Below are 25034 nucleotides of genomic sequence, written 5' to 3'. Positions count from 1 at the left end.
CCTCGCAGCGGCGCGGCCGCGCGCGCGGAGGGGGCGGCGCGCTGTCTCTCCTTCCCTCGCGCGCTGTCTCTCCTTCCCTCGCGCAGCGCGCTCGCTGTCTCTCCTTCCCTCGCGCGCGCGCTGTCTCTCCTTCCCTCGCGCGCTGCGCGCTGTCTCTCCTTCCCTCGCGCGCGGCGCTGTCTCTCCTTCCCTCGCTCGCGCGCGCTGTCTCTCCTTCCCTCGCGCTGCAGCGCGCTGTCTCTCCTTCCCTCGCGCGCGAGCGCGCTGTCTCTCCTTCCCTCGCGCGCGCGCTGTCTCTCCTTCCCTCGCGCGCGCGCTGTCTCTCCTTCCCTGCGGGGGCGCGCTGTCTCTCCTTCCCTCGCCGCGCGCTGTCTCCTTCCCTCGCGCGCGCGCTGTCTCTCCTTCCCTCGCGCGCGGCTGTCTCTCCTTCCCTCGCGCGCGCGCTGTCTCTCCTTCCCTCGCGCGCGCGCGCTGTCTCTCCTTCCCTCGCGCGCGCGCTGTCTCTCCTTCCCTCGCGCGCGCGCTGTCTCTCCTTCCCTCGGCGCGCGCTAGCGCTGTCTCTCCTTCCCTCGCGCGCGCGCGCTGTCCTCTCCTTCCCTCGCGCGCGTCGCGCAGCTGTCTCTCCTTCCCTCGCGCGCGCGCGCTGTCTCTCCTTCCCTCGCGCGCGCGCTGTCTCTCCTTCCCTCGCGCGCGCGCTGTCCTCTCCTTCCCTCGCGCGCGCGCGCTGTCTCTCCTTCCCTCGCGCGCGCTGTCTCTCCTTCCCTCGCGCGCGCGCGCTGTCTCTCCTTCCCCTCGCGCGCGCGCTGTCTCTCCTTCCCTCGCGCGCGCGCTGTCTCTCCTTCCCTCCGCGCAGGCGCGCTGTCTCTCCTTCCCTCGCGCGCGCAGCTGTCTCTCCTTCCCTCGCGGCGCGCGCTGTCTCTCCTTCCCTCGCGCGCGCGCTGTCTCTCCTTCCCTCGCGCGCGCGCTGTCTCTCCTTCCCTCGCGCGCGCGCTGTCTCTCCTTCCCTCGCGCGCGCGCGCTGTCTCTCCTTCCCTCGCGCGCGCGCTGTCCTCTCCTTCCCTCGCGCGCGCTGTCTCTCCTTCCCTCGCGGCGCGCGCTGTCTCTCTCGGGGCTCTCCTTCCCTCGCGCGCGCGCTGTCTCTCCTTCCCTCGCGCGCGCGTGTCTCTCCTTCCCTCGCCGCGCGCGCTGTCTCTCCTTCCCTCGCGCGCGCGCTGTCTCTCCTTCCCTCCGCGGCTCGCGCGCGCTGTCTCTCCTTCCCTCGCGCGCGCGCGCTGTCTCTCCTTCCCTCGCGCGCGCGCGCTGTCTCTCCTTCCCTCGCGCGCTGCGCGCTGTCTCTCCTTCCCTCGCGCCGCGCTCGCGCTGTCTCTCCTCTCCGCGCTCTCCCTCCGCGCAGCGCGCTGTCTCTCCTTCCCTCGCGCGCGCGCTGTCCTCTCCTTCCCCGCGCGCGCGCGCTGTCTCCTCCTTTCCCCTCGCGCGCGCTGTCTCTCCTTCCCTCGCGCGCGCTGTCTCTCCTTCCCTCGCGCGCGCTGTCTCTCCTTCCCTCGCGCGCGCTGTCTCTCCTTCCCTCGCGCGCGCTGTCTCTCCTTCCCTCGCGCGCGCTGTCTCTCCTTCCCTCGCGCGCGCTGTCTCTCCTTCCCTCGCGCGCGCTGTCTCTCCTTCCCTCGCGCGCGCTGTCTCTCCTTCCCTCGCGCGCGCTCTCTCCTTCCCTCGCGCGCGCTGTCTCTCCTTCCCTCGCGCGCGCTGTCTCTCCTTCCCTCGCGCGCGCTGTCTCTCCTTCCCTCGCGCGCGCTGTCTCTCCTTCCCTCGCGCGCGCTGTCTCTCCTTCCCTCGCGCGCGCTGTCTCTCCTTCCCTCGCGCGCGCTGTCTCTCCTTCCCTCGCGCGCGCTGTCTCTCCTTCCCTCGCGCGCGCGTTCTCTCCTTCCCTCGCGCGCGCGTTCTCTCCTTCCCTCCCCCCTCCTCCCTCTCTCTCTCCTTCCCCCTCTCTCCCTCTCTCTCTCCTTCCCCCTCTCTCTCTCCTTCCCCCCTCTCTCTCTCCTTCCCCCTCTCTCTCTCCTTCCCCCCTCTCTCTCTCTCCTTCCCCCCTCTCTCTCTCTCCTTCCCCCTCTCTCTCTCTCCTTCCCCCTCTCTCTCTCTCCTTCCCCCCTCTCTCTCTCTCCTTCCCCCTCTCTCTCCTTCCCCCCTCTCTCTCTCTCTCCTTCCCCCCCCACACTCTCTCTCTCTCTCTCTCCTTCCCCCTCGCAGTCAGACAGACAGACGGACAGACTCATTGATATATACAGAAAAAATTATTTCTACTTTTTTCATAACATGCCCTCAAAAAACCCTCGGCACCGCCGGGCACTCCAGCTAGTTTATCATAATTGGTCTCTATCAAAAATAACAAAGCACAAGGTATGACATTGCTGAAGTCTGGTGTAATCAGCATCAGCTAACAGATGACGAGACTGGTGAAACTCTAGAGAGGCCAGAGTGTGATCTTAGCCACAGTTGATATTCAAGGTCATACCCTATTTTGAAAATCTAGTGCTATTTTATCTAATAGATAGTCGGAGTAAATTGTTATAATTTTAGTCCTATTATTTAAATAAGAGAGGGGGGGAAATAGTCCCAATTTGCGGTCTATCTGATTAGCTTAAAGCTTTCTGGAAACTTGTCTGCAGTCCACTCTTGATGAATCAAAGCTATTTTTAATGCTAAAAATCTAGCATTACCAAATAATTCAAATTAAATTACTCCAAATGAAGAGTAGGCTGTATAATAGTGTGATTATGGTTTAAAATTTGTTGCAACATTTTTGAAATGCTTGTACTGTATGTTCCAACAAACTGTCCTTGTAATTCCCTGCCAGAAAAGTTAGTGATGACAGAATTCCCATCTAGTTTGAAGGCAGTGTTCCTAAGTGGAGATCTACAGTAAGGGAAAGGAGAAATTCCTATCATCACAAAGCAAGAGGAATTTGCTATCTACTACTGCCTGTCAAGTATGCCTGAAGCCCCAGCTTCGAAAAGGGTTCCCACAGCATCAGTGACTTCATCCTCTCTTGTACTTTGTCTTTGACAGTCTGAGTCAAATTCTCAGTGGTGCTGCAGTTGAGGGAGCTTTGTGTTGCAGACTGCAGTCCAGTAGGACTTGCTTAAACTGCCCAGATGCAGTACATTAATTCCCTTAACTCATTATTTAAAGAGGCTCATCCTGTTCCATTTGCCTGGGTTGGATTCAAGCAAGCCACATATTTCACATCCTCAAGATGACTTATTCAGATCAGCCCTGCTTGCAGAGTTCTTAAGTTTGCTTTTCTTTTCAGCTGCAGTTGGATCCCATCGACTTCCAAAGTACCCAGGTGATTTTTCACACCATTACAAAATGCCTTTACTCTTCAGACAAGTGGTTTCGAATTCGAGGTAAGTCTGCCTGTCTGCAGATTGATAGATACAGTATGGTTCATTGTTGTGGTACATGGGATACATGGCATGTCAAGTGAACACCTTTTTGGATTGTCTAATGATTTTTGTGGTAGCTACAACTGGTTATGTTGGAAAGTTTGTTATCTACCTCCAGTAAGTCAATCAGCCCTCCTTTTTTACACTCCGGGTGCAATGAAGCAATTCTCACATACTTTGTTGTACACACAGATAGCTGTTCAAGATCTGCTTTTAAAGTATTGGAATATATATGTTATGATTACATGAAAAGAGGATGTTGGCTATTTAATTGCTTGGTTTGACGGAGGGGCTGGATAAAGGGACAAGAATGCGTGGAGTATTTTTGTTTTGTATCCTGGTGCTGCTCGCGATGTTTTGGAAGCACAAGAATGAGAACGTTGTTTCCTGTATGCTCTCAGATTTCCCTTAATTACATGGGGTTCACGTGAGAAGTATATATGTTATGATTACATGACATATATACTGCTATCAGTGTTCCCTCTAATTTTTTTTTCCCTGCACGGGCCCTTTAAATCTGCTGCACGGCCGTGCGTGCACGTATCTCTTCCAGCGGCAGTGCTGGTGAGCGGGATCTCGCGGTCGGTGCGCAACATTGACTGCTATAGCATTGGTGCGTTTATGCCTCAATGCTTTTCCTAGTTTATACAGTTCTTTTTAGAAGAAGGGAACCTCGCCCGTTTTGTGAGTTATCTTTTTTACAACGCCACTATTCAAATGAATTACAATCAGACTCAATATGAGTAAAACATACAGTATATCTGAAAAGCCACCTTTGTGGCGAGAGGTGCTACTTGGCCCCTCCCATCAATTACATGGGATTGGGGGCAATGTATTGACTTGGATAGAGAACTGGTTGGCAGACAGAAAGCAAAGAGTTGGAATAAACGGGTCTTTTTCCGAGTGGCAGGCAGTGACTAGTGGGGTACCGCAGGGACCGGTCCTTGGACCCCAGCTATTCACAATATATATTAATGATCTAGACGAGGGAACTAGATGTAATATCTCCAAGTTTGCAGACGACACAAAGCTGGGTGGGCGTGTGTGCTGTGAGGAGGATGCCGAGAAACTTTGGTGGCAAAAACAGGAAGGCAGATTATTATCTGAATGGCAATAGATTGGGAGAAGGGGAAGTGCAACGAGACCTGGGTGTCCTTGTGCACCAGTCGCTGAAGGTAAGCATGCAGGTGCAGCAGGCGGTTAAGAAGGCAAATGGTATGTTGGCCTTCGCAGCGAGAGGGTTTGAGTACAGGAACAAGGATGTCTTGCTGCAGTTGCACAGGGCCTTGGTGAGACCACACCTTGAGTATTGTGTGCAGTTTTGGTCGCCTTATCTGAGGAAGGATGTTCTTGCCATGGAGGGAGTTCAGCGAAGATTCACCAGGCTGATGCCTGGGATGGCAGGAATGACGTATGAGGAGAGATTGGGTCGATTGGGCTTATACTCGCTGGAGTTTAGAAGAATGAGAGGGGATCTCATTGAAACTTATAAAATTCTGACAGGACTGGACAGACTAGATGCAGGAAGGATGTTCCCGATGGTCGGGGAGTCCAGAACCAGGGGCCACAGGCTAAGGATAAGGGGTAAGCCATTTAGGACTGAGATGAGGAGGAATTTCTTCACCCAGAGAGTGGTGAACCTGTGGAATTCTCTACCACAGAAGGCAGTAGAGGCCAATTCATTAAATATATTCAAGAAGGAGTTGGATATATTTCTTAAGGCTAAAGGGATCAAGGGGTATGGAGAGAAGGCAGGGACCGGGTACTGAATTTGGATGATCAGCCATGATCTCATTGAATGGCGGTGCAGGCTCGAGGGGCCGAATGGCCTACTCCTGCTCCTATCTTCTATGTTTACCAGCTATGCATTTGGGAGTCTGAGACTTCAACCTGAATTAGGATGATATCTGGAAATGCTTCCTGAGGTAGTCACTGAACTTGAGTAAACTGGAAGAGATTTACGGTGATGGTAAGAGGTGCTTTTTGCTTATAGGCTAATTTTAAACTTTCCTATCTTTTGGTCAATATCTCTAGTTGAGGCAATCGATACATCTGTTGAAAATTAAAAATGATATTGTTTTAAACAGTAGCTTTTACGTATTATAATCTTTTGTTTTGAGAAGTTGGCAAAAGATTGTGGGAAGTGTAATTTTTTTTTTAATAGGGATGTCTAGAATGGTTAATAACACTGTATTCAAAATGGCATCGAATAAATAACCATAGAGGTTTACAACACAGAAGGCGGCCATCAGGCCCATGGTGTCTGTGCCAGCTCTAAGCTGGAGCAATCCAAAACTAATCCTACTATTCCACGCTCTCCCTATAGCCCTCTACATTCCTCTGCTTCAAATATTTATCCAATATTTCCCTTAAAAGATACATTGGTCTCTGCCGTGGCCACTCCCGCTGCCAAATCATCCCATGCTCCAACAATCCTCTGTGTAGAGATTTCTAATAACCCCTCTCATCAGTTACCTAGTGACATTTTTAAATTGATGATTCCTCATCTGTGACTCCCCAACTGTGACAAAATAATCTTTCCCTAGGCATTGTCAAAACTCATCATAATTTAAAAAAATTCTGCTAACTCTCTGTCGCCTTCTCTACTAGTGAAGATAGTTGTATTATCTCAAATCCTCATTCATATCTACAGTTTTGCATTCTTTGCTTCATCTTGGTGAATCTATGCTGCACGCTCCCAATGGTTTTACTCCCCTTTCTATAATGGAGTGCCCAAAACTGACAGTCGTCTAACTGTGGCTTAACCAATGTTTCGCACATATTTTTCGATACTTCTTCACTCTTGTACTCTGTGCATCTATTCATAGGAATAGGAGTAGGCCGTCCAGCCTGCTTCAGTATTCAATGAAATCATGGCTGATCTGTCCCTCAACTCCATTTACTCGCCGTAGCTCCATATCCCTTGATACCTTTACCTAACAAAAATGAAACCTAAAATGCTGTTGGCCTTTTTTATAGTTTTATCTACCTGTGTTTGCACTTTTTAGGCAATTATGTATTGGAACTCTTAAATCTCACTGTTCATCTCCACATCCTTCAGCATCTTTCCATTAAGTGTATATTTCCATGCTTTTATTCTGAAAATGTATTACCGTAGGTTTATCCACAGTAAATTGCATCTTCCACCTGTTTGCCCATTTTGCTAAGCTGTACGTCTTCCTGATGTCTTTTACCATCCTCAATGTTTGCCAAACCTCCTACTTTTGTGCCATCGGCAAATAACAAGATTGTGTTCCCTCTGCCCAAGTTCAAATCTTCCAAGAACAAGAAGAAAGAACTTGCATTTATATAGCGCCTTTCAAGACCTCAGGGTGACCTAAAGTGCTTTAAAGCCAATGAAGTACTTTTAAAGTGTAGTCCCTGTTGTAATGTAGGAAACGCAGGGAGATTTCCCCTGCTCTTCTTCAAATAGCGCCATGGGATCTTTTACGTCCAAATGAGAGGGCAGGCAGGGCCTCAGTTTACGTCTCACCCGAACGATGCTACCTCTGACAGTGCAGCTCTCCCTCAGTACTGCAATGAGGTATAGCCTAGATTTTATGATCAAGACTGTGGAGTGGAACTTGAACATGTAATCTTCTCACTCAGCGGTACGAGTGCTACTAACTGAGCCACAGCTGGCACCACTACCGAGAACAAATAGGGATACACCACTTTCAACTCTCATTCAATCTGAGCAACATGCTTTTACTCTAACTTTGTTGTGTGTGTGTCGACCAACATTTTATCCATGCTGCTACATTTTCACACGCCATGTCTAAAAAATTTTTAACAAGCTTCTTTTGAAATGCCTTAATGAATGCCTTCTGAAAATCTACTGCATTCCCTTTATCTCATCAATCAATCTCTTCAAATAAAAAATGTTTTCAATTTGTCAAACATGACTTGAATTTAACAAACCTGTGCTGGCTGTTCTTGATTAACCCATGCATTTCTAAATGTGTGCTAATTTTGTCTGAAAAAGAGTTTGCTCCTGATGTAAACAAAAATCAAAAAACTGCAGATGATGGGAATCTGAAAGCAAAACATAAAATGCAGGAAATGGTCAGAAAATGGTGGCGAGAACAGAGGAGTTAACATCTGAAATGTCATCTATTCTCTCCTGTGATGCTGAATAAGAGTATCCAGCATTTTCTGTTTTTTAGATTAGACTAACTGTCTATAGTTACCTGGTTTATCCTTCTCTTCCTTCTTGAACAAAGGTGTTAAATTAGTGATTCTCCAGTTCCAAAGAATAATTTGCATATTTAAAAAGGATTGGAAAGCTGAGCCTCCAGCTCCTCTCTAACCTCTTTCTCCAGCCTAGGGTGCATGCCATTCTGGCCAATGTCTTACTCACCTTGAGTTCTACTAACTCTTTCTGAACCAATTCCTTTTCTCCAGTTAACTCAGACATTTGTTTCAGATTCTCTTCTAGTAAATGTACCTTCACACACTCACCAGTATTCTAATCTACATAGTAGGGAGATGGATTTGAATTTGATGAAATGGTCCCTTCTGGTTGAAGCACAGTTTTACTGAACAGAAAATGACAGTATTATAATTTTATTTAACCTTAAAAATGAGGTTTTTTTGGAAGGATTTTTCAGTTCTGAACGACTAGAAGAAAATGGGGAGACATGTCATATCTGCAAAATTTTGAACATAAGTCCAAATGATACGTTACAATCTCAGTACAAATTGAGGGGTGGGCTCGAAAGGCAGAGAAGCATTTTTCCTTCTCTAGTATATAGCTGTATATGTTTGCTATCTATCGCCTGTCATTTCGCCTTTCCTTAATAAAGGAGTTCTTTATCAGTCATTCAGCAGGGTTCATCCTCTGGCCATTCTCTGCGCTGCAGGTGCAAATTAAAATAAGAGTGTATTTGCTTTGGCTTTATTCATAACCTGTAATCTATATTATAGATTCAGGTATTAAATGGGCCTGGAAGGACTGATAATGCGATCCTGGCACAGAGCCACCAGGACCACTGCTCCTGAAGTATCCCAATGAGCACAGTATTGCGAGGTCAGCTCATCGACATATTTCAGTGGCACTCTCGCCGCATAGCGTATGAAACACTGAACACACCATGTGTGCCACTAGCCAGTGAAGCACTGCTGATTGATGACAAAATGCCTCCATTTCTTTCTAATATGTTGGGCGCCTAAATTGTCTTACAAGATTTGGCCACTTGGAGGCCAAAAAGGGGCCAGCAAGGTAGGATGGCCTTTTACCAAGTAGCGTTTATGAGTTTACTGAAAGTGCCGTATACTTATCGTCTGGAGTGCCTCGTAGGCACGCCCCGTCTGGAGTGCCTCGTAGGCACGCCCCGTCTGGAGTGCCTCGTAGGCGCGCGCCCAAAGGACTGCAGGCTACATTACTGACCCCGTAGAAAATGAATACATTGTTGCTGTCAGTGCTGCAAATGCAGCAGGGATGGGATTAAGACCTGCTGGTTCCCCACATGCTCAGACTCGGGGAGATGTGGTACATGGGGCCTATAGGCGGCAAAATTAGTTTAAAAGTAAAACGAGGAAAAGGGTAGAATTAGAATTTAAACCAAATGTTGAAAATGGGAAAGTAAGGCTTTCTCCTGTTGTGATTGCTTCTTGTAGAGGCTTGTGTTAGAATTGGCTTTACAATTCAAACTTGTGGAATTAACTGGGGTTTATTTCCAAAGTTGAGGAATCAAATGCATGAAAGCTGTTGCTTGCTGAAACCAAAGCAAATTATAGCTGAAAGATAAAGTCGTGAGGTGTGTATGCAAGCTCATGTGGACCATCAGGCAGGAACTCTAGGTAAACTGCTTTAATAAGAAATAATAGGACCAGTTACAACATTTATTCCCCAACCAGTGTTAATTGGTATAACTGGGCCAAACCTACATATAAATAATTTTAAATACTCAGCAGGTCAGGCAGCATCTGTGGAGAGAGAAACAGGGTCAACGTTTCAGGTCTGGGACCGTTCGTCAGAATCTGACACAACTTTATCAGGGTCTGATGAATGGTCACAGACCTGAAGCGTTAACTCTTTCTCTCTCCACAGATGCTGCATGACCCGCTTGAGTATTTCCAGCATTTTCTGTTTCTATTTCAGATTTCCAGCATCTGCACTTCTGTGATGTAAAGCTCTTTCCAAGTTCTGCATTAAAAAGGTTATTTTTTTCTTGATTCTAGGAATGGAGATCTTGGCTAATCTTTGTAAAATTGAGGAGAATGTAGACATTATCTGTGAATGTGTGGAACAGGAATCCTATCGAGAGATTGTGAACCATTTGTCCCTCCAAGATATCTTGCTGTTACTTGCCAGTTTGGAAGCTCTGTTTATGCTATCGAGCCTGGGAGAGGTGACCTGCTCCAAGATCATTAAAGTGGAGAGAAGTATTGGTAAGTTAGGATTTTAGGAAGTTGGCTAATGCCTGCTTTTCCTTTACACAGGTTGTCACTAGGATTTTGTTCAGTTGAGATGCTTTTTATAAAAGTAGTGCACATCAATAATAGTGCTTTTTTGTGTGTAATTGTTCTATTGAGCAAGACTCTGTGCAATCCATGCTCTGCCCATGATTTTATCCCCATACAACTGTGGTTGTTTCAAAATTTACAGGTTCTTCCATGGCCCTGTATAAGATCTATGTTTCCATCAGAGAACATTTCTTTTTGAAATCTGGACCAGTAGATATTGCACTGTTTGCATTCTACAAGGGACATGGGAAGAGCAAAGAGCAGTTTAAAAACCTGCAGATGAAGAAAAAGAAACAAGAAAAATGGAAGGAATAAAAGTGAAGGAAATGACGATGAGCAAATAAAAGTACAAGGAAAAAAGTGTTCAAATAGCTACAAATTTCAGTGCTTTACCTGCTGAGTTTGAGATTCTCCTACTGGTTTTTCAAATTCAGCTACAGTCTGGTTCCTGACCAGAATTTCATTTTCCTGCACTGAAGTCCATTTCTCCACTACCTCTGGATCTTATGGTGACCTCCAACTATGCCACCCTCTTTCTGCCCTGCGATCGTTTCTGCACACCACCTGGCTCTTCATTCCCACGGAAATACTTCCAGCAGTCAATGTTCCCATTTAGCTGCGCGGCTGCACAGCGATCTGCAGCTCCTGCACAGGCCGCTCAACTGTGTTCTAATAGCAAAAACAGTGTACGTGCGGTAATTTGGGCTGCGCAGCCCCTTAAAGGGGCCGCACACCCAAAGAAAATTAGCGGGAATATTGCCAGCAGTGCGTCCTCCGATAATATAGACTCTGGAACAGTTCCCATGGATTGGAGGGTAGCTAATGTAACCCCATTATTTTAAAAAGGTGGTAGAGAGAAAACGGGGAATTATAGACCGGTAAGCCTGACATTGGTACTGGGGAAAATGCTAGAGTCCATTATAAAAGATGTAATAGCAGAGCACTTGGAAAACAGTGACAGGGTCGGACAAAGTCAGCATGGATTTACAAAAGGTAAATCGTACTTGACTAATCTACTGGAATTTTTTGAGGATGTAACTGGTAGAATAGATAAGGGAGAACCAGTGGATGTGGTGTATTTGGACTTTCAGAAGGCTTTCGATAAGGCCCCGCATAAGAGATTAGCGTGTAAAGTTAAAGCACGTGGGATTGGGGGTAAGGTACTGACTTGGATAGAGAACTGGTTGGCAGACAGGAAGCAGAGTTGGAATAAACGGGTCTTTTTCCGAGTGGCAGGCAGTGACTAGTGGGGTACCGCAGGGATCGGTGCTAGGACCCCAGCTATTCACAATATATATTAATGATCTAGACGAGGGAACTAGCTGTAATATCTCCAAGTTTGCAGACGAGACAAAGCTGGGTGGGCGTGTGTGCTGTGAGGAGGATGCAGAGAAACTCCAGTATGATTTGGACAGGTTGAGTGATTGGGCAGATGCATGGCAGATGCAGTATAATGTGGATAAATGCGAGGTTATCCACTTTGGTGGCAAAAACAGGAAGGCAGATTATTATTAGAATGGCAATAGATTGGGAGAAGGGGAAGTGCAACGAGACCTGTGTGTCCTTGTGCACCAGTTGCTGAAGGTAAGCATGCAGGTGCAGCAGGCGGTTAAGAAGGCAAATGGTATGTTGGTCTTCATAGCGAGAGGATTTGAGTACAGGAGCAAGGATGTCTTGCTGCAGTTGTAGAGGGCCTTTGTGAGACCACACCTTGAGCATTGTGTGCAGTTTTGGTCACCTTATCTGAGGAAGGATGTTCTTGACATGGAGAGAGTGCAGCGAAGATTCACCAGACTGATACCTGGGATGGCAGGAATGACTTATGAGGAGAGATTGGGTCGATTGGGCTTGTATGCGCTGGAGTTTAGAAGAATGAGAGGGGATCTCATTGAAACTTATAAAATTCTAACGGGACTAGACAGACTAGATGCAGGAAGGATGTTCCCGATGGCGGGGGAGACCAGAACCAGGGGTCACAGTCTAAAGATAAGGGGTAAGCCATTTAGGACTGAGATGAGGAGGAATTTCTTCACCCAGAGAGTGGTGAACCTGTGGAATTCTCTACCACAAAAGGTAGTTGAGGCCAATTCATTAAATATATTCAAGAAGGAGTTGGATATATTTCTTAAGGCTCAAGGGATATGGGGAGAAAGCAGGGACAGGGTATTGAATTTGGATGATCAGCCATGATCTCATTAAATGGCGGAGCAGGCTCGAGGGGCCGAATGGCCTACCCCTGCTTCTATCTTCTATGATACGCTACCCTTGAAATAACTTCTGACGCACTCTCCCGCCATACCTGTCTCCAAACCTGGACATCAGTTCATCGATGCCACAAGCTGACTCCACCGTACCTACGTCACCTTTATCCCATCACAGGATTTCTGACTTTAACTCTGGACTCCCTCCTATTGTCTCCTTTCTATTCCCCATTTACTACCAGAATATATGTATCCTAACCTTGCTACGTAACCAGGCATACGTAACTTGAGTTTCCCTGTGTCCATTCACGTGCATATTTTGGCTGCCGCTCCGGATATGAGCCCATCACTTCTATTTCCACTTTATTCTCTTTTTTTTCTTTCTTTCTCTTTACCCCTCCGAGACCCCTCTAGCCTGTTGTCATGCCTCCTTTCATTTCTCCGCTCTCGGGTACTCTGTCCTCCCAAATCCCTACCCCAACCCTTCAGCATTCCTCGACTTTACTCTCCTGCCGCCATCCCAGGCTTGACACCTCCTTAGATAAGCCTCCCTCTATGCCTCTCTTGGCATCCTTTGAAGGGCCCATCGAGGCACTCATCACTGCCTCCTTATGAGCAGCAAGCCCAACTCCCCCATCCTACTCTCTCGCCAACCTTCTCGCCCAGCACACCTGTTGGGAGCCAACCTTTCCTCTCCACAACTCCCTCTAGAATATTCGTTCATCCATGAGCTTATTGTGGATGATTGCATCAACATCATGGCCTTGACAGAAACCTGGCTGAGAGTTGATGGCAGCTTCCTCCTAAATGAAGCCTCCTTGCCTGGCTATACAATCCGCCACTTGCCCCACCCTAACCACCACAGTAGCGGTGTGGGTCTTAACACCAAATCATAACTTGGTCTGTTCCCCTACTTTGAGCATCTCACCTTGTGCCATCCCTCTCGCCTCTCATTTAAATTCCTCGTTCTCTACTGCCCACCGAAGTACCAAGCCACGTTTCTCACCGAGGTATCTTCAATGCTTTCCTCCCTCGGCCTTTGCACCGAGCAACTTCTCATCCTCAGTGATTTCACCCTCCATCTCAATTTATCATCTGCTGCTGAAACCATCAGCCATGCCTTTCTTACCTCTAGGTAATGCAATCCCGGCCGTCCTCAAATCCTTAATACTCCATAAAACTGAGCTCACACAAAACTCTGCTAAACGTATCCTAACTCTCACCAAGTGCCATTCACCCATCACCCCTGTGCTCACTGACCTACCTTGGCTCATGGTTGAGAAACACCTCGATTTTTAAAATTCTCATCCTTGTTTTCAAATCACTCCATGGCCTCGCCCCGCCCTATTTCTGTAACCTTCTCCAGCCCAGAACCCTCCGAGATCTCTCCACTCCTCCAATTGTGGCCTCTTGCGCATCCCCGATTTTAATCGCTCCATCATTGGCGGCCGTGTCTTCAGCTGCCTAGGCCCTAAGCTCTGGAATTCCCTCCCTAAACCTCTCTACACCTCTTTCCTTCTTTACAACGCTCCTTAAAGCCTACCTCTTTAACCAAGCTTTTTGTTATCTGCCTTAACATTACCTTATGTGGCTTGCATCATCAACCCGGAAAACCACATTTTAATTTGATTTGTTAAGTTTTAGTTGAACTTTTGTTAATTTACAGTCCAATTTGTTTTTGTTTTTTTTCTTTTTTGGGTCCAAACAAAAGAGTACCTTATGTGGCTTGTTGTCAAATTTTGTTGGATAACACTCCTGTGAAGCACCTTGGAACATTTTACTACGTTAAAAGCACTATATAAATACAAGCTGTTGTTGCTGTGTACACTGTTGGTCCAGTTGTCCTGTCTGAGTAATCAGGAAAAATATTTTTTTGCTGAATTAGAAAATCCAGCTGTGAGGATCATTGTTTCTTTAACTGCCGTGTAAAACGTGTATTCTAGAAACTGTTAAAAGGCTGTTTGTGCAAGCCATATCGAGTTCTACTTTATGTAGCAGAGTAAAGTGTAAGGCACAAAGCACCAGGTTTGCAATAAATGGTGAAAATTGCCTTAAATTCAGTCACCTGCAATTTCCACGGGGTTCTCCTAATCGCCTGCCATAACTTTGACAGAAGCTCTGGTGAAAAGGTGTAAAGATCTAAAACCACTTGCATAGTCTCTTGGGGGTTCTGCTGGATTTACGACGGGAGATCAGGAGAACACTATTCAAATTCTCCCCCCATCTGTTTACGCACCTCAGGCACCTCAAAGCACTGGAGAGGTACCACCAACGCTGCCTCCGCAAGATCCTGCAAATCCATTGGCAGGATAGGCGCACCAACGTCCGTGTTCTTGCTCAGGCCAACATCCCCAGCATCGAAGCTTTGACCACGCTCAATCAACTCCGATGGATGGGTCACATTGTCCGCATGCCCGATACAAGACTCCCAAAACAAGCGCTCTACTCGGAGCTCCGGCACGGCAAGAGAGCCCCAGGTGGGCAGAGGAAGCGCTTCAAGGACACCCTCAAAGCCTCCTTGAAAAAGTGCAACATCCCCACCGATACCTGTGAATCCCTGGCCCAAGACCGCACAAAGTGGAGGAGAAGCATCTGAGAAGGCACCGAACACCTCGAGTCTCTTCGCCGGGAGCAAGCGGAAGCCAAGCGCAAGGAGCGCACACCCACCCGCCCTTTCAACCACCGTCTGCCCCACCTGTGACAGAGACTGTAGGTCCCGCATTGGACTCATCAGTCACCTGCGAACTCATTTTTAATGTGGAAGCAAGTCATCCTCGGTTCCGAGGGACTGCCTTAAGACTGAGAGAAGATTCAAATTCTCCCCCCATCTGTTTACTGTGTCTGTTAATCTTAACAGTACACTTGTATTGAGAGCACTTGGTGATTGCAGGAGTTCTAATTTATATGTAACTATTTTGATGTAATACACTGTGTCCTTTCTTTAATCTTCAGATCAGCTTGTTTGCCTGGTGTCTGTGGATATGCAGAACTTTCCTCCTGATGCACTAGCAGCAGTCAAGTTAGTGGAACAGCAGAGCACTCTTCAGCAGCCAGCATCTGAGACCAGTCGGTCAGTCACAACAGAGAATGTTTCTAACCACAGCACACCTGTAACAGGTATGGGATTCAACCCCATTCTATCTTGAGTCAAAATAGCATTGAATTGACTTGAGTGAAACTTGTAAGATGAAGAATGAGAACAGCCTCTCATACTTTTTGTTACGACCTGGTCCTCGAACCTGATGCATCAGGTAGCCATTTCTGAGCACCCTGCGCTTTGTTTAAATCCAGTCACAAATGACTGGAATTATCCATGTGTCCCATTTAGATATTGTATGAGGTGATGTATCATTTGGTGATCTCAACCAATGCCATGGCTGGGTAGCTACAGTTGACCCCAGCACTGTGGCCTAGGGCGGGGAAATTGACTTGGGTTCCTGCTTCTAATCACTATCAAGTGACCCCTGCTGATTGGAAGAGTGCTATTTTATTTCACGAGTTGGGTGTTTTATCCTATAATACCACCAGTCCATTAGCTCCTGTCTCCCTTAATTATAGTTTCTGAAGCTTCTGTCATGTTCCCTTTCAGTATAGTGAGCTCCTTGGACTCCCTTTACCAGTTGGTTTCGGATTTTTTAAGCTACTGAATCCTGTCTCCCACTCCCAGAAAGGTCTGAATATGAATACCATTCTTAACTGTGTCATCAACCATTGAAAATCTGGAATCATCCTTGTTCTTGTTTTTATCGTTTCTGATGCCACTTTTTGGATATTAGCAACCAGAAGAGGATGCAATGTTCTAATCACATGACTATCAGTGTTTTCATGTGGAGATTGATTCAGGCTTTTAACTGGGTGGGCATTAAGCTATTCAAAACTTTTTTTACTTTCACAATTTTGCTGCCAAATCTTCCAAGTCGGGTGGAAAATCTGATTGCTGATTTTTAATACTTGGAACATTAAGATCCTGCATTTTCAGATCATATTGTAATGGTTTTAATTGAAATTGTAATGTTCGATCAATCAACTAAAACAGGTTTGATCTAACTGTCACCGCTCAGTGGTGAATGCTGTTTGTTTCCAGTACTATAATGTGACTGACATTGTGGTGCCATGCCATCACATTTACTGTTCTGTACTGACGGCAAAGGCTCAGTGCTCTGTGTTACACCCAACATGCTTGTGCATATCACCATGTTATGGAGTGAAATATGCCTTGCATTTGTGAATGCAGGAGAGTTTGAATCCTGTAATGTGTAAGAGGGTTAATTTTATGCCCAGCTATACAGGCGCATAACCTTACTTTATATATTTGTATAGTTTCTCAACTTGAGTAACAGGAACATTTTATTAACTGGTACCAGAGGAGAAACTCTTCATTTCTGTTGGTAGCGATATTAAATTTGAGGAGAATATCTGGCTTCATTAAGAACTAGCTACTAAATTATGTATTTTGTGTAACCAAGCATATTTTATGTAAGGGTGGCGTGCGATTTTAGAACTGTTCTTTACTGCTGGGAAGACAACAGTTATTGGATCGAGTCATCGTATTTTATTAAATCCATGGACCTTAAGCCATCTATACAGATGTGTATTGCAGATTTTGCAACTCTTCAAAGATTTTATAGATATTAATGGATTTGACAACTTGTAAACGGGAACGTTGGCATAGTGGTTAATATATCCCGAGGCCTGGGCTAATGATCCAGAGACATGAGTTCAAATCCCACCACGGCAGCTGGGGAATTTAAATTCAGTTAATTAAATAAATCTGGAATTAAAAACTAGTATCCGTAATGGTGACCAATTGTTGTAAAAACCCATTGAGTCCACTAATGTCCTTTAGGGAAGGAAACCTGCCGTCCTTACCCGGTCTGGTCTATATGTGACTCCAGACCCACAGCAGTGTGATTGACTCTTAACTGCCCCTCTGAAATGGCCTAGCAAGACACTCAGTTGTCAAGAAGGCAGCTCACTGCCACTTTCTCGAGGGCAATTAGGGATGGGCAATAAACGTTGGCCTTGCCAGCAACGCCCACACCCTGTGAATTAATTTGAGAAAAAAAAGCCAAAAATAACATTTTTTGAAATCTGAAACTGATTACGCTGGCTGCATAATTGATATTAAGATTGCACTGAATGTAGCGGATCTTTCCCATTACAAACATCTGTAACAGTGCAGGCAAGTGTAGCCAAAAATTTTGGGTTTTTATGCTAGATATTTTCTCAGGTTCAGCATCATCGGTCACATCCGTAAGTCGATCTCGCATCCCCTATGATGTGGATTACATCCTTTTTCTCCCCAATATCTAATGATGGGTGAACTTCAGAATTGTAACATGGAACTCTTACTCCGTACACTGAATATTGAACCTTATCACGTGCCACCACGTGAAATCCCCTCTATTTATGGAAGGCAGACTGAATAAACTCTACAACAATGGGTGATGCTGTTATAGTGATTAAATGCCATGCAACGTTAGCTGCTAAACAAGAGATGCCAAATAGTATGTTGACAGCTAACACTAAAAAAGTCCATCTTGGTCTGCATGCAATTACTGGCTCTGGCCATGGAATGTCACCGTGGAGCAGCCTAATTCTCTGAGCCTCTGTTAAATTATGCAATAGTCAAGATGGTGTAGTGAGTAAATACACTAGTTTAAAAGAAAATTATTTTTTTTTTAAATGTATTCCCTCCAAGTTCTCAGTTAATTCAACCCTAATCTGCTTACTGACTGTTCATTGTGACGACATGATGCCTCACCCCTCCCTGTTCATTCACTCACCAGTGCTACCCCCGTAGCAGATCCGCCCGTCATTGGGATGCTTGCCGTCAATCCCGCTAAGCTGCCCACTTGCGTGCACCCTGGCGTTCAGACTGCCTGTCCTCCCAACTGGCGGCACACATACTGGCAGCACACATACCCACGGACTCTGATCAGTGAAAATGCCCAGTCGTGACTCCCTTGAGTAGATGGATATTTTTGCCAAGCAGTCATCCCTTACCATAGAGCAGCATTCTAGCTTTTGCTATCTCTCTCCACCCCTCCCCCACCCCAACCGCCACTGACCACCTTCTCCCAATGAGCAACCGTTTCCACGTCGACCTCCAATTGAACAAGGTTCTTCAACGCGCTCCATGAATTTTGTAGGATACTGGAATCTGACCCGGGACTATCCTCTAGGAATGCCACAGTTCTGTCTGTAAACGTGAAAGTTTCAACACCGCTCACCTTTTTACATTTCAGGATCATATCAGTTCAGCACCGGTGATCCATGAAAGATACCTCGGTCTGCCATGCACAGATACATCAAGCAGCTGATGGATGCTTTCTTCGTTTGTGCTCGCGAGATCGTATTCCCTGTGAATGCGATTTCCGAACACGAGGGGGCTTTGGACTTCAGAGAGTCAGGCTTCCCAAGATTGCACTCCTGTTACCATCAGAGCACCAGGGGATGATACTGTTGCATACATTAACATAAAGGGATTCTACTCTCGGCACACAACTGGGTTATGGGCAGTGTACTCCATAAATGACATTCACATTGAAGGGTTAATAATACAATTACTGAAAGTTATCAGCTGTTGAATGCTAGAAAATAAGGTTAGTGCATACGACAAGCAAGCAATCTGCTCTCAGAAGTTTGTGTATTGATCCCAGTACCGCACTAAACACATTAACCCATCTCTAAGGATTCACGATGACTTCCGACACATTGGGCCATTTCTAAGGGCTCAGCAGGAAAATCTACTCTTAACACTACTGCTTTCATCTGTTTAGGAAAGATAATCTCTCTCATTGTTTGGGATCGGTAAAAGCAAATAAAGTTGACACTATATTAAAGTGCTTTTGCTATTCTAGTGATGGCCCGATCGCAGTGCTGGATACGTACTGTACATACCTGTTGATCTATCAATGTCAATTTCCCATGCACATGAGGAGGGAAGGCCAAGTGATGTCTTCAGCTCAAGCAGAGTCGAAGGGCGGAGAATAATTGCACTGGAGCTGATGGATTTTGAGAAACTTTGAGGAGGAGGGTGAAGGAGCTGCAATAATTTTTTTTAAAAAAACAAAGGCTGCATTTTTCCAGCAACTCCACACTCACCCATGTGTCTGGGCAGAGGCACATTTCCTGCAATGACCATTGGCCCTACCGGAAGGGGGAAGAGTTTTTTTTAATTATTCATTCACGGGATGTGGGCATCGCTGGCAAGCCTAGCATTTATTGCCCATTCCTAATTACCCTTGAGAAGGTGGTGGTGAGCCCCTTTCTCGAACTGCTGCAGTTCATGCGGTGAAGGTACTCCCACAGTGCTGTTCCGGAGAGAATTCCAGGATTTTGACCCAGCGACTGAAGTAACAGTGATATATTTCCAAGTCAGGATGGTCTGTGACTTGGAGGGAAACTTGGAGGTGGTGGTGTTCCCGTGCGTCTGCTGTACTTGTCCTTCTAGGTGGAAGAGGTTGCGGGTTTGGGAGGTGGTCGAAGAAGCTTTGGCGAGTTGCTGCTGTACATCTTGTAGATGGTACACACTGCAGCCACGGTGCGCCAGTGGTGGCAGGAGTGAATGTTTAAGGTGGTGGATGGGGTGCCAATGAAGCGGGCTGCTTTATCCTGAATGGTGTCGAGCATCTTGAGTGTTGTTGGAGCTGCACTCATACAGGCAAGTGGCGAGTATTCCATCACACTCCTGACTTGTGCCTTGTAGATGGTGGAATCAGGAGGCGAGTCACTCGTAGCAGAATACCCAGCTTCTGACCTGCTCTTGTAGCCACAGTATTTATGTGGCTGGTCCAGTTAAGTTTCTGGTGAGTGATGGTGGGGGATTTGACGATGGTAATGCCAACAACAACTTGTATTTATATAGCGCCTTTAAAGTAGTAAAACGTCCCACGGTGCTTCACAGGAGGATTAACAGACAAAAAAATTGACACCGAGCCACATAATGAGAAATTAGGGCAGGTGACCAAAAGCTTGGTCAAAGAGGTAGGTTTTAAGGAGCATCTTAAAGAAGGAAAGAGAGGTAGTGAGGCGGAGAGGTTTAGGCAGGGAATTCAAGAGCTTCGGGCCTAGGCAACAGAAGGCACGGCCACCGATGGTTGAGCAATTATAATCCGGGATGCTCAAAAGGGCGGAATTGGAGGAGCACAGATTTCTCTGGGTGGGGTTGTGGGGCTGAAGGAGATTAGAGATAGGGAGGGGCGAGGCCATGGAGGGATTTCAAAAACAAGGATGAGAATTTTGAAGTTAAGATGTTGCTTAATGTAGGTCAGCGAGCACAGGGGTGATGGGTGAACGGGACTTGGTATGAGTTAGGACACGGGTAGCTAAGTTTTGGATGACCAAGTTTACGTAGGGTAGAATGTGGGAGGCCAGCCAGGAGTGCATTGGAATAGTCAAGTCTAGAGGTAACAAAGGCATGGATGAGGGTTTCAGCAGCAGATGAGCTGAGGCAAGGGCAGAGACAGGCGATGTTACGGAGGTGGAAATAGGCGGTCTTAGTTATGCTGAGGATATGCGGTCGGAAGTTCATTTCGGGGTCAAATATGACACCAGGGTTGCAAACAGTGTGGTTCAGCCTCAGACAGATGTTAGGGAGAGGGATGGAGTCGGTGGCTAGGGAACGGAGTTTATAGCGGGGACCGAAAACAATGGCTTCAGTCTTCCCAATATTTAATTGGAGAAAATTTCTGCTCATTCAGAACTGGATGTCGGACAAGCAGTCTGACAATTTAGAGACTGGCAGGGTCAAGAGAAGTGGTAGTGTGGTAGAGCTGGGTGTCGTCAGCTTACATGTGGAAACTGACGCTGTGTTTTCGGATGATGTCACTAAGGGACAACATGTAGATGAGAAACAGGAGGGGGCCAGGGGTAGATCCTTGGGGGACACCAGAGGTAACTGCGGGTGCGGGAAGAGAAGCCGTTGCAGGTGATTCTCTGGCTACGATTAGATAGATAAGAATAGAACCAGGTGAGTGCAGTCCCACCCAGCTGGCCGACGGTGGAGAGGCATTGGAGGAGGATGGAGTGGTCAACCGTGTCAAAGGCTGCAGACAAGTCAAGAAGGACAAGGAGGAATAGTTTACCGTTGTCACAGTCACAAAGGATGTAATTTGTGACTTTGATGAGAGCTGTTTCGGTACTGTGGCAAGGGCGGAAACCTGATTGGAGGGATTCAAACATGGAATTGCGGGAAAGATGGGCACAGATTTAGGAGGCGACAATACGTTCAAGGACTTTGGAGAGGAAAGAGAGTTTGGAGATGGGCGGTAGTTTGCAAGGACGGAGGGATCAAGGTTTGTTTTTTTGAGAGGGGTGATGACGGCCATTGAAGATTAAGGGAAGGTAGTTAGACTCTCTTGTTGGAGATCGTCATTGCCTGGCACTTTTGTGGTGCGATTGTTACTTGCCACTTACCTGTCAAAGCCTGAATGTTGTCCAGGTCTTGCTGCATGTGGTCATGGACTGCTTCATTATCTGAGGAGTTGCGAATGGAACAGAACACTGCGCAATCATCAGAGAACATCTTCGCTTCTGACATGCTGGAGGGAAGATAATTGATGAAGCAGCTGAAGATGGTTGGGCCTACGTCACTGCAGTCATCCCTTACCACCCGCAGCGGCGATCATATTTTTATAATGTATATTTTTGTATATTTATCAAAATCCAAACCGCAGAGCCAGCGGTACTATATTTACATACATATATATTTTTATTAATCAGTTTTAACGGCAGCTTGGGGGCTTAAGATGTGGGTGAGGATAAAGCAGGAATCCAATTTTAATTGACTTATTACAGGAGAACCAAGAGGCTGAAAGGTGGCAAAAGACTTAAACAGGAATAAACAAAAAGGTACAATTTATAACTACATTTTACCTGACAAGAAAGCAAGATGGCGGATGGGATCTTTGAAATGTTCGGAAACATGGGGATTTTGAGCTTTTGAAGCTCAATCTAGTGATAGAACAGGTGAAGTTTTAACGTGACAGCTGGTAGCCGCTCACTTAATAATGGGAAAATGTCAAGGTGAAACCCAAATAAGGAGTGTACAATGGACGTACCAAATTTAATAGAGAAAAGTCTTGTATCCAATACCCCGCAAAGTATCACGCATGCACAATGTATGTTATGCTTGCAGCTGATTGATTGCTGTTTTATGAATATATTTGAACTAATCACAAATGAACAGGTAGAGAATATACCAATCTACAAGTAGCACCTTAAAATAAAAAGTCAGCAAACTTCCCTAAGTATCAGCAATCAGCCTCCAATTGACCTTGGGGTGATCATAGTTACAGCAGTGGTCCCACAGGGATGAGTTGAGCAAGTGGAAAATCAGGTTCCTGCTCTGGGCCAGAAAGACTTTGCAGGCTTCATGGGACAGGCCACTTTAACCACAGCTCTACCGTACCAGTCGACAACTTTCTTTAAACTAGTCCCTTTATACCTTTTAGGAATTGGCTAGCAACATAAACATTCCCTTTATAACATATAACATTGTGCGCTTCATGTATAACACTCCTTCCTATATTGTTACAAAATAGCACATCTTCCTAGTTACTGTGAGCAATACCATGGAAGTTGTGCTGGTGAAGAAATAATTCCAGTCCTATCCATTCTTGCAAGCAGTGATTTTTTGTTAGCATGTTCAGGGAATGAATCTATATTGTACCCGTTAATATCTTCCTTATACAAATATGCCTATTAATTGATAATTATTTTAATGGCTTTGGTTGCGACAGAAGAATAATAACATGCAGAAATAGAAGGGACAGCCTGTGATTATTTCTTAATCCTGCACCAGTCCAGCGTAATGTTATAAGCCTTTTTAGCTTCCTGCCTTAAGCTTGGAGAAATAGGAAATAATTTATTCAGTTCAATGGAATCGAGTCCCGCCTTCTACTAGTCACTGGTGCCTGACACTTCCAGTTAAATTAGAAGTAAATTTGCCTGACAGTCAGTATATGTTTTTTTTCTCGTTTGATTTCCATAGTGTTGAGGCCTGTTGCAGTCCCTTCTGCCAGCCTGTTGGAAGTAGACAGTGAGACATTTACATGCCAGTGGTAAGTGATCTTTTTGTGACTCAACTCCAAGTTCTTCAAAAATCCTTTCTCATGTGTTCTCTGAAAAATGTGTTCTTTTGAACACAATTTTTCTGTCACATTTCACATGAAATTCTTACTAAAAAAATATGGTTTACATAGATAGGTTACTGCATATCCAAGTAATTGATTGTGTGTGTGAAGTGCTTTGAGATGCGATAAGGCAATATATAAATGCAAGTCATTCTAAAATCAATGCATAGCTCACAGTCCTATGTTTGGCCTTGCTTTTGGAGTCCTATAATTAAAATACATGAAGGTGCAAATTGTAGGTTCATTAGTGCAGAATCACTAGGCAATATACGTTCATAGAATCATACAGCGCAGAAGGAGGCCATTCGGCCCATCGTGGCTGTGCTGGCTCTTTGAACGAGCTATCCAATTAGCCCCACTCCCCTGTTGCCTTTATTGTATATTTTGTAATATGTGCTGAGTGCTCAGGGATGGTTGAATCTCTTTTTTATTTATGTGTATCTTAGCAAGAACAGAAAAACAAGGACACAGCGAAAGGATTAACTTAAAGGGGGAAATCCTGGAAGGATTGTACCATTATCTGAGGAAGAAGGGAAGTTCCGGATAAGGACCTGAAGTTTGATATGCTATATAAGTGTTTTAAGTAGCCATTGCAGAGATAATTGGGTAAAAAATAAAATTGACAGTTAGTTTAATATTTTCTTAAGTGTTGGATCTTTGATATAAAAGCCCACTCTCCAACCTAGTGGAATAGTCTGTCTATTCAATATCTTCAGTGTTGGGTCGGCCTTGATTAAACCACTTCTGTGGCGACTGCAAGTTGTGTGTAAGCATACCCAACTGAAGGGAGAGAGTAGAGAGATAGTGTTCTAGTACACTAAAAATAAAAGTTATAAATCAACTGGAGCAACATAGTACAGGATATCTGTATGGAAAGGGCTGGTTTCATAGTATAAGGTACAAGTGCTTGCCCACTTCTGAAATACTGCTAACAAGCTCACACTGGAACACAAATATTCCTGAAATAGTAACATTGGTGTACAATGAGTTTATACCTGTAAAATAACTGTCCATATCAAAGCCACTAGGTAGGTTCACCAGCAACAAGCACTTAAACAGCAGCAGGGATTCATACCTCCCGGTGAAGGAAATTTGTGCTACTGAGTCTGGTTCCGCCTTGACTCCGTCGTAGCACTGCCGCCTCTGTCACAAGGTTGTGGATTCAGAGACTTGAGCACATAATCTAGGCCAGCACTTCAGTGTAGTACTGAGGGAGTACTGCACTGTTGGAGGAGTTGACTTTCTGGTGAGATGTTAAACCGAGGCCCCCTCAGGTGGACGTAAAATATCCGATGGCACTATTCAAATATGTAAGTATCTCTCAACCAACATCACACACACAGATTATCTGGTCATTTATCTCATTGCTGTTTGTGGGACCTTGCTGTGCACAAATTGACTGCCGTGTTTCCTACATTACAACAGTGACTACACTTCAAAAATACTTCATTGGCTGTGAAGCACTTTGAGACATCATGAGGTCATGAAAGATGATATATAAAGACAAGGTATTTCTTTCTAGGAAATGCCCATTTTTTGAAATGCAGGGCAAATAGTTTTGCCAAAATCAGTTCTACTAATGTCCAAAATACAAAAATCAGGAGATTTTTTTACTGCCGTATGCTCCTTAATTTTTTCATGCTGTTCTAACACCATAAAGCTATCGCCACTACAATAAAGATATTTTTTCTTTTTTCTCACGGATTCTTTCCCTCCTCCTTGTTGCAGTATAATTCCATTGCACCTCCAGTCCCTCGCCCAACTAGCCAACACAGCTGAGTGTAATC

The 25034-nt window shown here is 45.7% G+C and overlaps 1 protein-coding gene across 2 annotated transcripts in view; it reads left to right on the top strand.

Moving 5' to 3' along the window:
• The window catches only part of LOC147105342 (AT-rich interactive domain-containing protein 2-like), a 273552-nt gene that overhangs the window by 174181 nt on the left and 74337 nt on the right, over window positions 1-25034 (top strand). For both annotated transcript variants that reach the window (XM_086011614.1, XM_086011613.1), the window contains exons 9-12: window positions 3305-3401; window positions 9624-9833; window positions 15062-15226; window positions 23106-23175. In XM_086011614.1, coding sequence (XP_085867740.1) covers window positions 3305-3401; window positions 9624-9833; window positions 15062-15226; window positions 23106-23175 — 542 coding nt within the window. The remainder of the gene's footprint in view (window positions 1-3304; window positions 3402-9623; window positions 9834-15061; window positions 15227-23105; window positions 23176-25034) is intronic.

This window comes from Somniosus microcephalus, chromosome 18 (assembly GCF_052327205.1).
Source record: "Somniosus microcephalus isolate GS21.2 chromosome 18, FLI_Smic_1.0, whole genome shotgun sequence".
In the NCBI taxonomy this organism is placed as follows: Eukaryota; Metazoa; Chordata; class Chondrichthyes; order Squaliformes; family Somniosidae; genus Somniosus; species Somniosus microcephalus.
Note: the sequence above shows the minus strand (reverse complement) of the source record. Positions and strands in the feature narration are given on the sequence as shown.